The sequence below is a fragment of the Danio rerio genome, chromosome 2 (genome assembly GCF_052040795.2).
Source record: "Danio rerio strain M-AB ecotype USA chromosome 2, GRCz13ab, whole genome shotgun sequence".
Classification (NCBI taxonomy): domain Eukaryota; kingdom Metazoa; phylum Chordata; class Actinopteri; order Cypriniformes; family Danionidae; genus Danio; species Danio rerio.
Window position 1 is genome coordinate 18,605,667 of NC_141022.1, and position 19,402 is coordinate 18,625,068.

Consider the following 19,402-nt stretch of genomic DNA (forward strand, 5'->3'; position numbering starts at 1 on the left):
TAGATCATCTCTTTAGCAGATAAAAGCATCTCTTGAGGAGATGAAAGCAGTGGAACTTCTTATAAATGACAACATAAGAACAGTTTTAAGAAATGGACTGGAAACATACAATTATAATGGAAAATAAAGATTCTGTGCATGTGAGATTTTATGAGTTACAGTAGATAGTAGTTAGTGTTTTGCTAGTTGGTGAAAATTAGTAGCTAGTTACAGTTACTAGTTACTTGATTCAAACTCAATTATTTTTTGATTACTTACACCAACAGTAATGCATTACTGTTAAAAGTAATTTTTCAGTTACTTTTCCAAAGAACATATTGTTTATACCCTTATAACATCACTTCAGTGCTGTATGGAAAATACAATGTTGATCAGCTTCACAGTTTTAATTAATTTGCATTCTCACAACTAAAGCACAGAACAGACTAACACAATTTTTAAACACTAATTTATTATTATATAGTCAAACCAGCAGCACAGAAATGAAAACATCACAAGGTGAAAAACATCTGAATAATATATTCAGAAACAAAAAAACAAAAACTGAAGTTGCTTCAGCATTATAAAAGTTATAGTTGTATTTACCCTTAAACATGTACTTTCAGTGCAAATTTGGTGAAACTAAGCACCAAAAAAAAAACAAAAAAAACAAAAACTAGTACACACAACCTTACATTTTGTGCATTTTTATGCATTTTTAAAAAAATAAAAACATAAAATCAAATTTATGAGCAATTTCCAAACTAACCACAAATTAAATTCAAATTAAACATAACTTATTGAATTTAAAAAAATCATTCAAGAATGTATATTCAATATTTAAGTGCAAAAAATGCTGTTGTATAACAGCTATAAAAATATGTAAAACAATAAAAAATAAATCACAACATTTTTCTAAGAAATACAGCCCTATACATCTAAATAACTTCTTCAGAAATATAACAGAAATGTGTCGCTGTGTCTACTAAACTAATACATTTTGTATTTTGTATAGTAGTATTAGTGATAGTAATTAATAATAATAACATTAAAAGTCTCTCAGTCACTCTCGCATACACACTTCGTCTACCTCGCATGCATTCAGTCTCTTTTGTGAGCACACTTAGGCTGCGTTTGAAATCGCATGCTTCCATACTGTATAGTACGCTAAAATAAGTATGCGAGCCGAGTATTATGTCCGAATTCTTAGAATTCGAAAATCAGCATGTGAGAAGTACCCAGATGACCTACTACTTCCAGCAAGATTCTGAAGTGTGCATCGGATGGACGCTATGCTTTCCCATGATGCCCTGCAAGAGAATTTATGAATGGGAGTGAAGCGGCTCAACTCATGTGGGTAGGTCACGTTATCAAGACAAAATGGCGGATATAGTACGTCCGAGTTCCATTTATACTGCTCACATTCATACGATATAGAACGTGCTTTTTTATATGCTTTATTTATAAGGTTTTATATATATATATATATATATATATATATATATATATATATATATATATATATATATATATATATATATATATATATATTTGCACAAAACAGAAAAAGACAAAACAGTTAACAACAACAAAACAAAATATATAAACAAATATCCCCAACACTACTTTCCCTTTTGTGGCTTTAACAGAAGATATACATAGCTAACAGTCTGCAAGCATTAGGTTCTCGAGCTTCACACAAATGCACAGCAAGTGTACATAGTGCATACACAACTTCAATACAGTAATGACAAAATGCAAAAAGTCATACGATACACATAAAAAGTGAACAGTTCAGTGTGTAATAAAAGGAAGGTTCTGTATACTTTTCTTACAAGCACTGCCATTGTGAAAGGCACTACAAGGTTACAAGGATATGAAAGAGGAATTAAAAATAAATAAATAAATAAATAAATAAATAAGAGAGAGGGGGGGGTAATTTTGGGATTATATGAAATTTTATATATCCTGCTCTAAGAACATGCTTTTTTAATGGCCGAGTAGTACATTTAAACTCAAATGCAGTTCCTACTGGGTAGTTGGCGGTTTTGGACACAGCCTTGGCCTCTCTTGCTCACATCCAGTTTTTCGTGTACTTAGTCTCTCTTGCGCCCACACTTGGTGTAACTAGCAAACATAGGGTCTCTGCTTTCGCTTGACTTTTGTGTGGTGCCTCTTCATTTACGGTGGTTGCTTGGCATCCACCAATCCCACATTGTGTCACCCCTGTAAACAGGAAGATGTATGGTAGACTGCAGCCAAAACTAATTATCTTACCAAGTAACCGACAAACGCATCAAATTGTAACAATAACGAAGTTACTATAATTAAAAAGTAATGCGTTACAATATTAGTTACTGTCAAAAGTAATGCAACAGGACCAAACTGTATGTATATAAATTTTGATTGATTCAAATTGATATCACAGCACCAACTACTGGTCTGGGATCCATAATGCATTTTTTTTTTTTTTGCCATTTCAGTAAATTTATGTAAACTAGTAGGAAATTCCAGAAAGCTGGTAATGTTTCAGGATTAGTTCACCCCTGGGTTTACACTAATTATTTTCTTATAAAATGCTATTGTGACGTTTTTTTTTTTATACTTTTATGCGTATCATAATGCATATCATAAATTTTGTCAATAATAATGATGGCGCAGTGCGTAGCACGTTTCACCTCACAGCAAGAAGGTCGCTGGTTCGAGTCTTGGCTGGTTAAGCTCCAGATTTGGCTTCAGTACTGACTAATGTAATGTATATGCACAAATATAATACTGTATAGTTTCCTTTTAAATATTAATTGAAAAAAAAGATATTTGACAGTGGTGTACTAATATATACTAAGCATTATATTGTGTTTGCCCAGAGTGTTTACATGGTCATAATACAGCAATTAATGCAACAAGCATTTAGTTTGGGCTAGCTTTTGCAGCTGGACATTCCTTTACAATGCCTTTGATGCGTGAACATTAGCCAGTGGGGGAGTGTCTTTTGTCTTTCCAGGTGGGAATTATTCATGACTATTGTCACTCCCATGCATACAGGTGAGATGATTTAAAATATACTTTAATAAATGTAAATCATTGCAATGTTTTCTGTCAATGAGAGTCCAGAATGATTTTTTTACATAATTGAAAAGTAAATATTTCTAGCGTACAAGACTAGTCACTCAAAATATGCATAAAAAAACACACACACAAGCATGTACATCAATATATCTCACATATTATTGTAGTACAGTTTGTGCTGAATGCAAAAAAAAAAAGATAAAATACATGTCGGCCAATACTATGCAATAAGTTGCGAAAATAAGTACAAATTTCAGATCATGTCAAAACATCTTAGGAGCCCCAAAATGACCTCAGACCCCTGAAGATTAATAAAAAGCTTTACATGATTCAGTAAGTATACATACACTAATACGTCAATTAAACAGTAAAATTACAAACAATAAGAATGCTTGTAATATCTATTTTATCATTATATAGTATTATTAAGTGTAAAAATAAGTATAAGGTTCTGAGAAGTACATCAAGTACTGTATATATAGTAAAACCTGGGAGCTCTGTCAAAATCTACTGATCTAGAGAGAACTGGCTCTGTTGGAAGAAGAAAAGGTCTTACTGTTTGAGTAAACACTAGAAAATGTCATTCTCATGTAATATAAGTGAACAAACTAAGAAGTAAACTATAAGATCAGGCAAAAAATTTTGTTGACTTTATATAAAATCTGTAGTTATTTATCCACAGCACACCAGTCTGATATTGTTCATCTGAATAAGGAACACGGCACCTTTTCTCTGACCCATCAGGCGATGGATATGGATCTGTCGAAAGCGTGCGTCACTATTGCTCAAGTCAGGAGCTGTCTGTTCTGTTCTGTTACTGTGTGAAAAAGCCACCGTTCCCAGAGAAGGTGCGATACAGCACATATGTCTCCTAGGGAGAGACAGACCTCGGCCAGAGTTCACACCTCGCTTTTTTCTCAGGTCAGAAGGTAAAGCGCAACACAAGTGCAAATGCAATCCAAGCCACTCCACAGTACATGTGACGGATGACCTTGCACGTCATTCACAAGGGGTTCATTTATATTTTTCAAAATTTTTAACCTTCTATTCTTGATAATCAATTCATAATTGAACCTAACGTTCAACAGATTAACTATAATTAAAATCATGTTATCCAACACAACATTTATGACACTTTATTATTATTATTTTATTTATTTGTTTATTTAACAGGGACAATACACTTGACATAGTGATACAAACACAACCAATGCCACATACATAGGGCATATACCATAAAGCTAATTTGCAGCCCTCATCCCTGGTTAGGCTTTACATAAAAAATAAATAAATAAACAAACAAATAAACAAAAAACAAAACAAAACAACAAACCTATACAGTATATACAGAGCCACAAACATAAAATTTAAGTCAATCTGCATTCTAAAGAGAAATGTAAACCTGACCAACTTGAAAGAACAATATTTAATGTTCACACCGCTGTAATTATTTTAACCGTTCTTTCAGCTTTACAGAAAAAAACTGGGAGTTCTGATTGTAACTTTAAATCAACAGGTATGGCATGCCATAGATCCATAGATGTGAACCCTTGTTCAGATGCAGTGGTTCTGCATCTGCGGATTCTACAATTCCCACTTACTGCTCCTCTAGTCTTAATTCATACCTGAACATGATCTCTGATTCTCAGCACAATCATTCCATCAGCGTAGACTTTAAGATGACATTTCCCATCATTCCATGCTCCTTCGGTCCTTCTCAGCCCTATCAAGCTACATTGAATGGGTGCCTTCTGGCCACAAAAATGACATATTGCGGCTTTAAAGTCTGCATGAAATCAAATTATAAAATGTTTATTTTTCTAGCTCACGTTATTTTTTAAAGTTGAATAATTAATCAGTGTAAGTAACAATGATGTATAGGTGATCTGCCTAAATGTAAACCAGTGAACATAATATCTTTCAAATACAATTCCTCCCTTGCCACCTAAAGCCAAGCCTCCTGAAATCATAAACTCACACATTAAAGAGGACAGAGACTTACTAGACCATGTCATTCAACAGTTAGAAAACTTTATAATACTTTATAATGCTACAATTTCCAATAAATAAACTGTATTATATCTAGCACATTTTCAGTTGTGTAGCAAGCAAAGCTTGTCATAATGTGCAATATTTCATTCATGCAAGGATCGCTGCTCTCACTCTCTCACACGCTTTGTCCTAAAGCCACTACGGAATGCTAAGTGGTTGGCTGGCTGGATGCAGAAATTACACTCATTATTAAGCCATACTTACATTCTATTTTCGACCAAATATTCAGAGTAGCGTGGAAAACAATATAGGGAGAGTGTCACAGGCTGTCATTGTTCAAAAATAACCAATGTGAATATAAAAGCAACTTCAGCTTAGTAAAGCAGGCTAGGCGGAGTAGCGCTATTAACTGATATAACTAACTACATAAAAATCTACATTATCCATGCTGTAAAAGGTCCCTTATAACTTTAAAAATAGTCACATCAATCTTTCACCGGAAGATTTCAGTGGCTGAACAACACTTCTTTGCAAATAGCCAATTTGTAAAACACAATTTACATCAGCTTTACATGCCTGAAATAGTTTATAAAAGTGGATCTGCATAAACTGCTATGCAGATGTACAAATTTACATTTGTTGACAGACAGTTTGAGAATTGTCGGCCCAACAAATTTTAATTGGATGAACAATTAAACAAAAACAATTAAATTAAAGCGTGGGGGTGCCACGCTTCTTTTTTTAAATTGTACGTTTTTGTACGACTGAACTCGAATTTGCATGAACTAAACTGACAAAAAATTAAACGGTTATGTTTCCTTGTGAAATCAGATTGCTACTTTTTGTTCATGAAGACTTTAACCTTTTACACATGTAAACACACTGGTGTGATTAGAATGTTTAGTGTGTGTCATGGGAACGGCTGCTAAATTAAAATCTGCTTTTTGGAATAATGAAAGAAAACTCCACGATGGTGTTATCAAGACTTTAGAAAGTAGAATAAATTAGTGTGAGACTCATGATGTCAGCCAGAGGAGAGAACAACGTCAAATTTACTCTCAGCCCAATAGACACTGCATTAGAAACATATCGCATAAGCTGTCATTTTTTTAAGCAGTAACTTTTTTTGTAATTTGACGCAAAGATGATATAATATATTCATAAATGCATATAAATGTTCATACGTTTTTATTTTTATTAAATATTAAAAGCTTTAAAAATATTCAGAATGTCAGACTTTTTAAACATAATTAGAATGCCACTCAATATTTGCAGAAAGAAAAATGACATGTCATCACTTAAGCTTAAAAGCGATGCATTTGAAATAATGGTAATATTAAAAAAGGTCAGTGGGAGTATTTAACACTTACATGTGAAATATGAAAATCTGAATGTGTTTAAGTGCTATAATTGGGTGCATCTATACCAACCAAGAAAGCATAATATCGACAATCCAGTATTTTTTTCTGCTATGCCTTTTTCTGATATTGTTAGGGGAAATGTATGTATGTATGTATTACATTTTGTTATTCCTGTCAGAATGGTGTTTAAAGGCTTAACTATCTTTTGGGAAGCACCAGCTCATTTGCATTTAAAGGAACACACAATAAACTTACATGTTCGCTCACAACAAAATTGGGAAAAATTTTGATAAGCTAAGAAGAGTATTGTCTTGATTGTGGGAATATCGGAATATTGTTGTCCATGTAAATGTACTGACTGAAAATGAAGACTGGGGCAGATGTAAGCTTGTGTGTTTTCAATGTCCGTTCTAATATTTAAAGAAACGAGCAGCAACAGTGGGTCTGTCTTTTGAGTACACTTGAACTTCACCCCTCACTTCAATCTAATCTTGGGTACAGATGCTGCTGGGAAGACAATGGCTCGGTTGGGTCCTCTGGAGGCCTGTCAGCATTTGGATAATCCCATACACAGTGAACAAAGTAAACTCCAAGACTGGAGATTTAAAGTTTAAATCCCAGCAAAATCAGAGTTGTCGCTCAAAATGGACACTGAGCTTTTCTGAGCACCCGTTAAACCATGCCAGATGGGCTTTTTCGTGGGGAGATATGATTTTTTAAAATGTCATGTTTAAGTGTTAAAATTGTACTCAGTGGTAAAAATCTTAAACATGGTACTCTTGTTTTGTTTATATGCATACTGGCAAGGGACAAAATGGGTTTTCAAGTGTCTTGAAGGGAAAAAAAATGCATTTCTTATGGTTAACAGAAGATACCTATTAAAATATCATTCAGTGTAAAAATAGTTTGTATACCAAAACATTTTGTCAGGAATATTTACAACAATAATGATTTATAATCATTTGATGACATTTACAAAAATTAACATTGACAAAATACTGATTCATTGTAAATACTGATTTAAATAGTTTTTTATTAATTAATTAATTAATTAATTAATTAATTAATTAATTAATTAATTTATTTATTTATTTATTTATTTATTTATTTATTTATTTATTTATTTATTTTTATTATTTATTATTTATTTAAAATATTAATTCAAATATTTGATATAAAATCTCTTTTGTTAGTTTGATGCAGACAAAACGTTTAAACTAAATTCACTCAAATTAGTTAAATCAATACACAAATCAAGACACTATTCATTAAAAAAGGAATATTTAGCCTTTTTTCATGAATAAGTTGTTTATATGTGTTATAACATAATTTGTTCATAACAAACGTAGACTATAGGCCACTTAGAAGTTAGAACAAAGAAATAAAATAAGTCCTCTGTAACATTGTAACATCTCAGCACTCTAAATAGCCTAGGTACATACACTTAGTCATTAAATTGGCCAACACACCAATAGAAATACTGTAGTAGTAGGTAGTGCACACACAGCAAGAAGGTCACTGGGTCGCTGGTTCGAACCTCGGCTCAGTTGGCGTTTCTGTGTGGAGTTTGCATGTTCTCCCTGCCTTCGCGTGGGTTTCCTCCGGGTGCTCCGGTTTCCCCCACAGTCCAAAGACATGTGGTACAAGTCAATTGGGTAGACTAAATTGTCCATAGTGTATGAGTGTGTGTGTATGTGTGTGTGTGTGTGTGTGTGTGTGTGTGTGTGTGTGTGTGTGTGTGTGTGTGTGTGTGGATGTTTCCTAGAGATGGGTTGCGGCTGAAAGGGCATCCGCTGCGTAAAAACTTGCTGGATAAGTTGGCGGTTCATTCCGCTGTGGCGACCCCGGATAAATAAAGGGACTAAGCTAACAAGAAAATGAATGAATGAATAAATTATCAATTATGATGGGTATTTGGCAATAAAGGAATTAAGATGAAGGCTCTGTGGGATTCGTTTCATCACTACTCTTTATAATCTGGCATTAAGGCGACGGTGAAGCTGAATAATAAAAGAATAATTAGCCTATACTGTATACTCTGACTACATTGTGATTTTATAGTTAGATTAATATTTAGTTATAACTTAATTACTCACCAAGATTAGACTACGTGTTTTTGTGGAGTAATATTATTGAATCCACTGTCAATGGCTTTAGCGCAGACGCGCTCACTGAGCAGCCCTGAAGTGAACACCCTTTTACTGCTGCTGCTACTGCCCGGGATGCACTACTGATCTGCCTAATTTAGCATGTTTTGAGTAGTATTGTTTATTTATCTTCCACCAGCCAAGAACATCCATTTCATTTCTTTGAGAGCGGTTTAATATAGCGAGCGACCTCGTCATTTTTCCTGTGAGCTTGCTGCACTTTGCTTTTTAGCGCTATACTGTAATACGCAGTGTATGAGCGAAATACCTTGGCGGCTAGAATGACCGTTCTTTATTAACTAGCAGAGATAATCCTGACCGCAGTCACTTTTTGACTTTTCCAAACGATTTAATTACTTTCTTGCGCTAATCAAAATGCATCACATGACTGTTCATGTACTATGCAAGCCTAAGCCCGCCCTGATCCCGCCTAAAATTATAGAAATTAAGCCCGAACCCAATGGGACCCGATCTACAGCTTCAGTCAGAACTCAACGTCAGGCATTCTTCATTCAGGCAATTTTTCGCCTGGCAACAGGTTTTGTGCATATGCTTACAAAAATGATCACAAACAGCCTATGATATTTTAATACTATGTTTTAATACTATGAAGATTAGTTTTTCTGAGAAATCTGTTAGGGTGTATCATTTATACGGTGTGTAAATTTTACTCAAATTATTTTAATTTGTCAAGGGAATGAAGAGGGGAAAATGTTTTGTACACTGAAGTATGACAAAAGAAAGAACTCACATCTGAAAATAAAGCAAAGCAAAAGAATGAGGAATAAAAAGAGCAAAGTATCCCTAAAATGCCAGGTTTAATATTTACAACAATAATCTGACATTCATTTGATCTCAAAGCAATTAATTATCCAGTTATAACTCCATGGACTTCGATGTCATTACCATCTACTGTTGTTTAAACATCTGATGCATATGGCACACAAAATGGAATCTACTTCAGGAGTTTTAAAGTTGTAATCTCACCAGCTGAATACAGATTTTCCATGAGATGAGATGTCAGGGGTTTAACCATCCTCCTGGAAACAAAGCCAACTAAATACTGGATTTTGTGTTTTTGAAGACTGTTTTTTTTTTCAGATTCGTTAATAGCTTGCTAGTCTGTTGGCTAGTAGGGATGTTGACTTTAGACTTCTTAACCCCTAAACAAAAACATACACTAATAAGTCTCTTTAAGTCATTGAGTTGGGATGATAGTCTTTTCTTAGTCAATAAAAAACTGCAAACATTTCAGATTTTGACTGGTTTTTAGACAGCAGCTAAAAATATCAAATTACTAAACAACTGTTTTGTTTTGTTTTTGTTTTTTGGGTCATAGCTGGTTTTCATCTGGTTTTCTTCTGCCCTCGCTTTTCTAGACGAAATCCTTCTGAATGAAGAAACCAGCATGTAATTACACTCCGTTTCTGAGCAAACTCCACCCAAAGCAAATATTTTCCTCAATAATGGAAGCTGGTACAATGCAATAGCAATCATCTCTTTTTCCACTAAAGAGCTTGTTTACAGGTCAAGAAAAGGGAGATTAGAGTGATTCAGGCCGGATTGGCACCACAGCGAACATTTTATTGCAAACCACTTTCCTGTTTGTCTTGAAATTGAACTTGAAATTTGGTTGGAGGTAAAAACTTAAATGGCTTTAGACACGGTAAAAAGTCAAACTAAAGAACATAGTAATTGGACCTAAACCATGGTAATCAGAAATCAACCATGAATTTGATATATTAACCACAGTTTAATCATGTTACTTGTAGTAAATCTGTGGTGACATAAATGATAATCAATCACAGATGGTGAATAAAATCATTTTAAGAAGTTACTAAGGAGTTACTGATATGCATTAATGTTTTGTTTTTTTTCTTCTTTAAAAAAAGCGGGAGTCCTACAGTATTCTTACTATAATGACTTCAGAATATTTCAGACATAGGGACACATATTGGATTAGTGGAGCAAAGCCACATCACATGCAACAACTTTCATTATTAAATGAATTTGATAAAAAGTGTGCAACGTTTTCACACTAGAAATCATGTTTTTTTATGAATGTAACTGATTTGTCAATATGCTGCAACAGCTCCATTTAATTTAAGATCATTCATTCATTCATTCATTCATTTTCAGCTTAGTCCTTTTATTAATCAGGGGTCACCACAGCGGAATATTCCGCCAATTTATCCAGCAGATGTTTTTACACAGCGGATGCCCTTCCAGCCACAACCCGACACTGGGAAACACTCATACACACTCATTTACACTCATACACTTTGGCCAATTTAGCTTATTCAATTCACCTATACCGCATGCCTTTGGGTAACCAAAGCACCCAGAGGAAACCCACGCGAACACGAAAAAAACATGTAAACTCCACACAGAAATGCTAACTGACCCAGCTGGGGCTCAAATCAGCAAGCGTCTTGTTGTGAGGTGATCATGCTACACACTGCGCCAGCGTAACGTCTAATATGAGATCAATGTAGCGAACTTTGACACTCACGCCACCTTCGGTGGGAATGCAGTTACATCCTATAGGACCCATGCAGAAATCATCTTCATAAATGAGCTAAAGTTTTCAAACCAAATTATGATAATAATTACTATCAAGCTTAAAGCTGGCAAAGCAAACCAAGTCCACTTGAACAATTGCTGATGAGAGATGAGTGAAAGCAGCTTATGCTTTTATTATGCCACAGTCCACCACTTTAAATTCTTCCAGACATAATCATTTGGTGCAAGAAGCATCGTTGTTTTATAATACCCCGCAAAACCAAAAAAGTTAAGATATCTCAAACCGTTTGAAGAAAACCGATTGCAACAAACCATTTAAGTCCAAAAACTAATTGTAATGAGTACTTTGAACTAGTAAATGAAGCAATTTGAGCACAGTAAAACCCAATAAATGAACAGAACTCAAACCAATTGAGTACTGTAAGACCCAATAAGTTAAGGCGACTCAAACTGTATGAGGAAAATGATTGCAACAAAGTTAAAAAAAATTATCTATTTGAGTACCATGAACGTGCTCCATTTAAGTTGAAATAATGAGGTATTTAATTATCTCATTACCTTCTACACTGAGTTCAAAACTCTTTTCAAATTAGTAAAATTAACTTTCAGTAAATTTTGAGTTCACTACACTCATTTCATTTGATGAAGTCGACTGGGTTTTACAGTGTACCAAATACTTTTTATGATGCTGCTTCGTGCAATGTACAAAATATAATGAAACATGTTTTGCCATTCTCTGTTTTTGAACTGGAAATTGAGGGTTTGTGACGTCATTTGCATTACAACACAGGACACAGTCCATGTCACTAGTTAAAACTGCTTATTTCTCTGGATTTGAAGATTCTTCAAAACATTTGGGATAATGTAACATGTTAGTAAAACAAATGTTCCAGTGGTTTTTGGATATTTAATGACAAAAAGTACATATTGTGCCTTTAAGTATTTTTTATTCTTAAAAAACAGCTAATTTGAACACAGTGTTCACCCCACAATAATAATATGCTAAAAGCCCAAATCACCTTAAACTACCAGCATTCAGTAGCTTCATGTCAGGCATTTGCCAAAAGTAAGCGATGCTATTTTCACTTTTAGCCACATGCTGAAAAATGTGTCACGCGAAGATATATTCCCTGCCCCCAAATCCCACCCCTCACTGTATGATTAATCATATCACTTCTGCAATATTACAGTGGGACTAACATCCCCCGTGGTGTCCTTAAAAGACACCGCTGAGCCTCTCGCCAGCGCCCATCATAAACAATCATGCGCTCAGCAACCTGATGATCATCTTGATGGATGCACTTTTTTTTTCCTGGAAAGTGTTTCTTAGCAGGGGGAAAAAGTGATGCGTGTTCACCTCTCTTTTTCTCTGCACCCCACAGCTCGAGTGTGTGACAACGTGCTCCTGCGCTGTCAGAACGGTGGTGTGTGTCACCACCACCAGCGCTGCCAGTGTCCGGCAGGTTTCGGCGGCATACTGTGTGAGAAGACCCAGTGCCAGGGTGACTCTTGTGAGGATCTGCAATCCAGCCAGCCGTCCCTGCGCTTCCTGCCCACAGCCCAGACTCTCCCGCTGGCTCTTCTATCCCTCATCCCCTCCCTGCTGGCCTCCCGGGGCCTAACATCACTCTGAGGGAAACGTATTCGCCCCAAAGACATTCTCAACGGGGGCTCCGATGTTACAGGACACACGACGGCTGAAAAGAAACGCTCCCTTGTTTTGAGGAAGAAAAAAAAAACAAGTTTTCTGCTATGAACTGTCAGAAATGATGGATAAACTGCGAGAGGAAATTTACAAAAAACAACAATATCATATAAAAAAGTGACACTAACGATTGTCTTTGTCTTTGTTGAAAATGTTAGGAAGAATCAAATCAATACACTGTTATATTCTCGCTCTGAAGCCATCTGTCAGATGAAAGTTTATCTCAATCCCTGGAGCGCAAAAAACACTGCAATACTTTTTTTTCTAGGTGGGGAGAGAAATGTCGAGATGTACTCATTGACTGCCACCTAAATTTACGCACACACAGACACAGACATAATCAGAATAACATGACTGGTTGTCAAACTTTTCACACTTTACCTTTTCCTGACCCTGATTCTTCTGCTTCCTGTAACTCTGTGAAGTCATCTAAAAGATTCATGATGTATGTCACACAAGAACTGATCCAGTATTGATCAAATATACAGTACAGTAATCTGTTCAACTTTTGTACTGTATTTTCAAGAAATGGAGCAAGAAGAAAGACCTCGAACAATGTGACTTTTTGCATCGCTGCAGCAGCCTGTAGAATTTGGGTGGGTGTTTTTATTATTGACCTGATGGAGTTGCATAATCCCTGTTCAGTTGCTAATCGTTTTGCTTAAAACATCCGTTTACATTCTCACCGACTGAACTGTATGAGAGGTTTCACCAAAGGGCTTTGGTGAGGAATCCTTTGTTGCTTGAAGCCAGCTATGTTTGTGAATTAAAGATCAAAAATGCCATTTCGTGAAGGAAAGTCTTGATGATTACTTTTCACATGATTACAGCAGTTGAGGAGAGGTTTCAATGCAACCATTTTGGAAAGTCCACAAACTGCAGGTATGTGGAATTTAATGGTTAGCACTTTCTCAAACGGATAGGAAACTGTGTGGTAGCACAAGCACATTCATACTAAAACTGAAACTTGTTGAAAACTCAACAAATTCTGAACTTGACCACAAATTTAACAACACCACCAAAATCATATGGACGGAACCTTATTATGTGAGACTCCTACACTCTCATAAATAAAGGTACAGGGGCTGTCACTGTAGTACCATTTTACCAGATACTTATTTGTACCTGAAGGGTCCATAATGGTACCTCAAAGGTAATTTTTTGTTACATTTGGAAACTAATATGCACCTTTTAGGTACCACTGTGTACTATTTAAGTATAAATATGCATCTTTAAAAAAGTACTGCCCCAGGGACAGCTCCTGTACATGTATCTCTGAGAGTGTATAAAGTAGTTCACACCTAAGAATTAGCCAACATATTGGAAAAAATTATATGGATGATCAGGGCCGTCCATTAAAAATACTTTTAGCTGAAACCGTGCTTTAGTTCAGGTCACAAATCATGCTGTTAACTACTGGCTTTATTAACTGTTCATTAGTAGTTATAAAGTATGATCTAATTTTACATCACTAATCCTACCCAAAACCTAAACCCTAAACTTAAACTTCTACCTTACTAACTATTATTAAACATGTATTTAGGATGGGGGGTTTAACCTTCTTCAGAATATCTTCTCAACAGACAAAAGAAAAAAGAAAGAAAGAAAGAAAAACGGTGTTGCCATATGGCAATAAGTTATTTATGTTCATTTCCCTGCCACTGTTAAGACAACATTGATTTATTTTATTTATTTATTTTTTTTTGGAAAAAGAAAACCTTAGTGTAGCCAATGATGTGCTTTGGTTAAGTCACTTGACAAGCAGTGTTTTTCTGACAGACTGATGTTTATTGTGAATAGTTGCTGAATGCAAATGTTAACGTCAATAAAAACAAAGGATCAAATTATAACATATCCACTCTGGAGCAAAATCTGAAACATCACCTCCAGTAAGTTACGATGACATACTCACAACTCAATTTTTTTTTTTTTATCAAATTAGTTTTTTGTAAATCGATCAAATGTTTGTGTTACCAAATGGCAACACTGTCCAATAGTGTAGCGTGCAATATAGCTAGCAAGGTCAGCTGTGAACTTTTAAGTTGCAACAATAACAACAATGCTAGTAATATGATGTTGATTTATCATATGTTAATGACATTTGCATTATGGATAAAATCTAGTTTTAATGGCAATACTATTTTAGTATAGATATAAATACTGGCAACAGTGTATTAGCGAGCACCACCATGTTCTGTGATAAGTGAAAGAAGAAAAGGACAGAACTGGCTCTTCCTGCAGATGAAAGTGAGGATGAGATGGGTTTCAGTGACCATGAGAATGATGCAAATTGGACATTTGATAAGAGCAGTGATGGAGACAGTTCAAGTAAGTTAGATTTGAGGCAGATAAGACAGGTGTAGTATATTACATAGTATAATATATAAACATTGTCAGCTGGTAGCTACATTATTCTGATGCATCTGGATATATTAGACTTGTTATTTATTTGTTATAATATTTACTGGAGAAAATATTTAGATTTCCTGTATGTTGTATACATGATAATACAATATTATGATTATTTTCAATAATATTCAGCCAAAAAGAATGGAATAAATGAAAGCTTTTGGAATATCAGTTGTTGAAAAGTATGTATAAGGTCGTATTTATAAGTTCCGTGTTAAAGCTTATAATACTGCAACACCAATTAAATAATTTTAACACCAAAATTATTAGTTATAGGCAAAATCTAAAAGAGAAATGTCTAAGTTAGATTCACTGTTGGATGTTGTTGCCATATGGCAACATATCAGTACCTTAAAAAAATACTTTTTTCCATTTATTTTTATAGCACTTCAAGTTAAGCCATTTAAGAAAAGAAAAACAGTCAAATATTTTTTATAGATTTATTATAACGTGTGCAGTAGAGGGTTAGCAATCAACTATTGCACTTTTTTATAAATTTCCACTCTCTTTGTGCCATTTACAACCAAATTGGCTCTTTATAATGTACCTACAGTACTCTAATTATCAATTATGCCGGCTGTCACTATTATTCAGTAGCAAGTTTTCAGCAGTCAAGGCATATTTCCTGACATTTCAACAGAAATTCGTTCATAAAATAGTAAAAGCAGGGTTGGATTTCAGGACACTGCAATAAAAGTTTTCCAGCAGAGACTGAAATCAAATGTAAATCACAAAACGAATGAGTAAGAGAGGTGTGTTGACGAAATATGGATTGGAGAATGTCACTCACTGCGAGGCATAACATGCAGTCGTGATACGGCAATCATTTTCAAGTCCACGCTGGGCACTCGAATGGAAATGAAGTCATTCTGCGCCTGTGACATGCTCTGAAAGCGGGACTGAGGCTGGATAGATTACATTAGTGAGATTAGGCCTCTTCATTTCAATCAAATCAAATCCTCTATCGCCCTTGATCTTAATAACTTTTCTCCCAAAAGACGAGTGTAAGTGAAGATGTCATTTTTATTTTGAGAAATAACCACCGTGTCCATTTACTCCATTGTAAATTCCATTGATGATTAGGTCCAGGTTGGCTGTTTTTGTTCGACTCATTTAGTTTAGCTTAATAGATGCAGTCGAATAATTAGAAAGACTTTGCACTTTCCAGATGGAAATTTAAGATTGGCCAAATAAATGAGTATAAACATCTCAGCCCCCTAAAAAACAAGCTGTATTGCATCTCATTAGATTTGAATGCAAATGCTGTCAGAATGCTAATGAGTCTGTAATGAGAACGAATACAAAGTCCCTCCAGCAAACCACCACCTCTATTTCTGATAGACATCAGGGGTCAATGAGGGTCCGTGCCGTTCCTCATTGCTCATATTTTACAATAATAACTGGGCGCTCTTTTGAAAACAGATTCTTTTTCAAATGAGACCATTGTTATACATTTTAGCTGCTATTTTTACACAATGCGTCTCTGATTGTGCGTTTGGAAAGCTCTGCATACTAAAAAGGTGTAACGATTCTTTGACTTTCCCTCTAGCTGTGAATGAATCCTGGGGCTATTATTTGTCACCTTTTGGAAATAATAAAACATGAGTATATACAGCTCAAGGAAAGAAAGAAAAAAAAGATTTATAGTTTTTATATTGCTATAAGGTAAATTCTGTAGTTTTCCTAATGCAAACGTACAATTTATAGTAAATGTAAATATACTTTTTGAAGTAAATAAATACCTACAAAAGTAGTAAATACCAAATTCCCACGAAAGAAGACAGTTTTGTTCAATGCATGTTATAAATATATATGCATAAATATATTTAGAACTTGAACATTTAAATTTACAAAGGCAGTGTTAAAGTCATTGTAGTAAAAACAACCCAGGCTCATTATTTATACATACACCTGCATACATTTCTTGACGGCACAAAATATGTCACAGGAGGTACATTTTTTGCAGTGTTTGTTTTTAAGAATCCACCAGAGGCCGCTGTACGCTTTTTCAGATCTCAAATTTCTCTCGCGAGTGCCATTTGCACCTGTTGTTCTCGCGTAAATCCACCAGAGGCCGCTGTCAATTGACTGGCTGACCGACTGACCGATCCCCCCTCCCACTCCTTCCTTAAACTCAACCAATTGTGTCTTCAAAAGCACATATTGACCCAGCCACCGCCTTCCCTAAACCCAACTGACAGTGTTTTCTAAGTAGTCCAGAAAAAGAAAGCCCTCGTGGCTGCCTGATTTTTACCACAATTTTATATCTCACCACTTTCTCACCCTGTTATTTACTTTTTTATTTATTTTATTTGTTTTATCTGCTTTCTGGATTCGTTCTTCACCAAAATCAAACCCAGTTGTCGCGGTCAACTCTTGTCTGCATCTCAAGTCCGCCAACATATCCAGCAGGCCACTGTGCAAACTAGTAACAGTGGAAAAGCCGTCCACACGGAGGTAAGCAGTGAGATGGTAGCGCCAACAGAAACTGAAGCCGTCTGCTGCATCATACAACTCGTAGCGTTTATTTTGAAGGTGATATGCAGCGATACATAGCATCACTAAATAATTTGCTCTCTCCACAGGATCGAGATCCCGTAGCGCAAGTGTTTCGAAACACTGCACCAAAGCATGACCTGAAACACCCAGGTCACTTGACTAAGGTGATTCCAAACACACAGGTCACATGACTAAGGTGATTCGAAACACACAGGTCACGTGACTAAAGCAATTCAAAGCATCGATTATTTCAGAAGTGTTTCGAGATCTGGCGTATCTGCATTTGACCGACAGGGTCAGAATCAAATTCATATAGCCTAGTGGAATTTGTGTACACATAGTTACTGCACTGCAAATGGCCTTGGGTTAGAATCTTAACTTGTACAAATATGCCAAAATTATGATTTTATGTATTTTAATAATGTTACTGTTTTATGGTGAAGTCTAGATAGGATACAGTTACAGACGGATATGCCATCAATGTTAGCATAATTTTTGTAACACTGTATAACGATAATGAATATTTTTTACAGTACTGTGATGGTTGGGTTTAGGGTTGGGGTAGACGTTAATGAAATAAAATAAAAAGGAAATTTAATGAATTCTATAAATAATTATCATTAACTTCCGGCTGCAACCGTATCTGATCTAGCAACAACCCTGTTTTATGACTAAAACAAGACATATTGAAGCTGTTCCAGTGCAATATACAAACAAATGACCCCTAGGTGTCACTGTAGAGTGGGGTTTCAAAACGTTTCGAAGCTTCAACACATTTGCTTCGACTGTATCACTGTTTTATAAAGCCTTGATTGGTCCACCACTATACAGGGGTACATTTTCACAATGAGCCTGTGTTGCGTAAAAAAGCTAGTCAATCAAAAGAGTCAACAGCTTCTAGTATATTGCATTTAAGTATAACTCGATCAACTGAAATGTTTCTGTGAGTGAAAGCCAAATATGCTTTAGTATAATATGAAGCACATTTCTGAGAAGAATATAAAGAGAAGACTGAAAGATTTTTTTTATTTAAGTTTAAAAGACTATTTATACATGAAAGTACTAGACTCTTGAGTAAACTTGTTTGGTTTGAATTTCAAACTAGGTTTGAATTTCACTGCTCTGCTTTTTTGTTCTTTCTTTGTTTTGTTTTTGTTTTTTTGACTATTTGACATGAGAATTCAGAAGAGCAGCACTCAAATAATAAAGAAAAGTTATTTGCAGTTTTCCCATTACACTTTCACAAAAAACACTCTCTATAGTCCTTTAGAACTAGTTATATATCCTTCATAGAGTGCTCTCTGACAGTTTAAGCATGTGAATTTAGTCTAATTGTAACATTTGCTCATGTTTGTATTAATGACAGCTATTGCTTGATTTAAACTAGTACAATTGTGGCAATACACTTACCAGCCATTTTATTAGGTACACCTTAGTACCAAGTTTGACCCCTTTTTGCCTTCAGAACTGCCTTAATTCTTTGTGGCATAAATTCAGCAAGGTACTGGAAAATGATTCAGAGATTTTGGTCCATATAGATATGATAGCGTCACACAGTTGCTCCGATTTGTCGGCTGCACATCCATGATGCGAATCTCCCGTTACACCACATCCCAACATTTATGTACAGTGAACTCATTGTCATGTTCAAGAAACCAGTCTGAGATGATTCACGTTTTACGACATGGCATGTTGTCCTGCTGGAATTAGCCATCAGA

The 19,402-nt window shown here is 35.2% G+C and overlaps 1 protein-coding gene and 1 long non-coding RNA gene across 4 annotated transcripts in view; one reads left to right on the top strand and one right to left on the bottom strand.

The window, feature by feature from the left end:
• The window catches only part of ntng1b (netrin g1b), a 164,785-nt gene extending 151,224 nt beyond the window's left edge, over positions 1-13,561 (top strand). For all 3 annotated transcript variants that reach the window (XM_087240585.1, XM_087240584.1, XM_087240586.1), the window contains one exon: positions 12,454-13,561. In XM_087240585.1, coding sequence (XP_087096711.1) covers positions 12,454-12,704 — 251 coding nt within the window. In that variant the 3' untranslated portion in view covers positions 12,705-13,561. The remainder of the gene's footprint in view (positions 1-12,453) is intronic.
• Positions 1-19,402, bottom strand: part of LOC147846315 (uncharacterized) — a 76,728-nt gene that overhangs the window by 36,533 nt on the left and 20,793 nt on the right. The window lies entirely within an intron of this gene.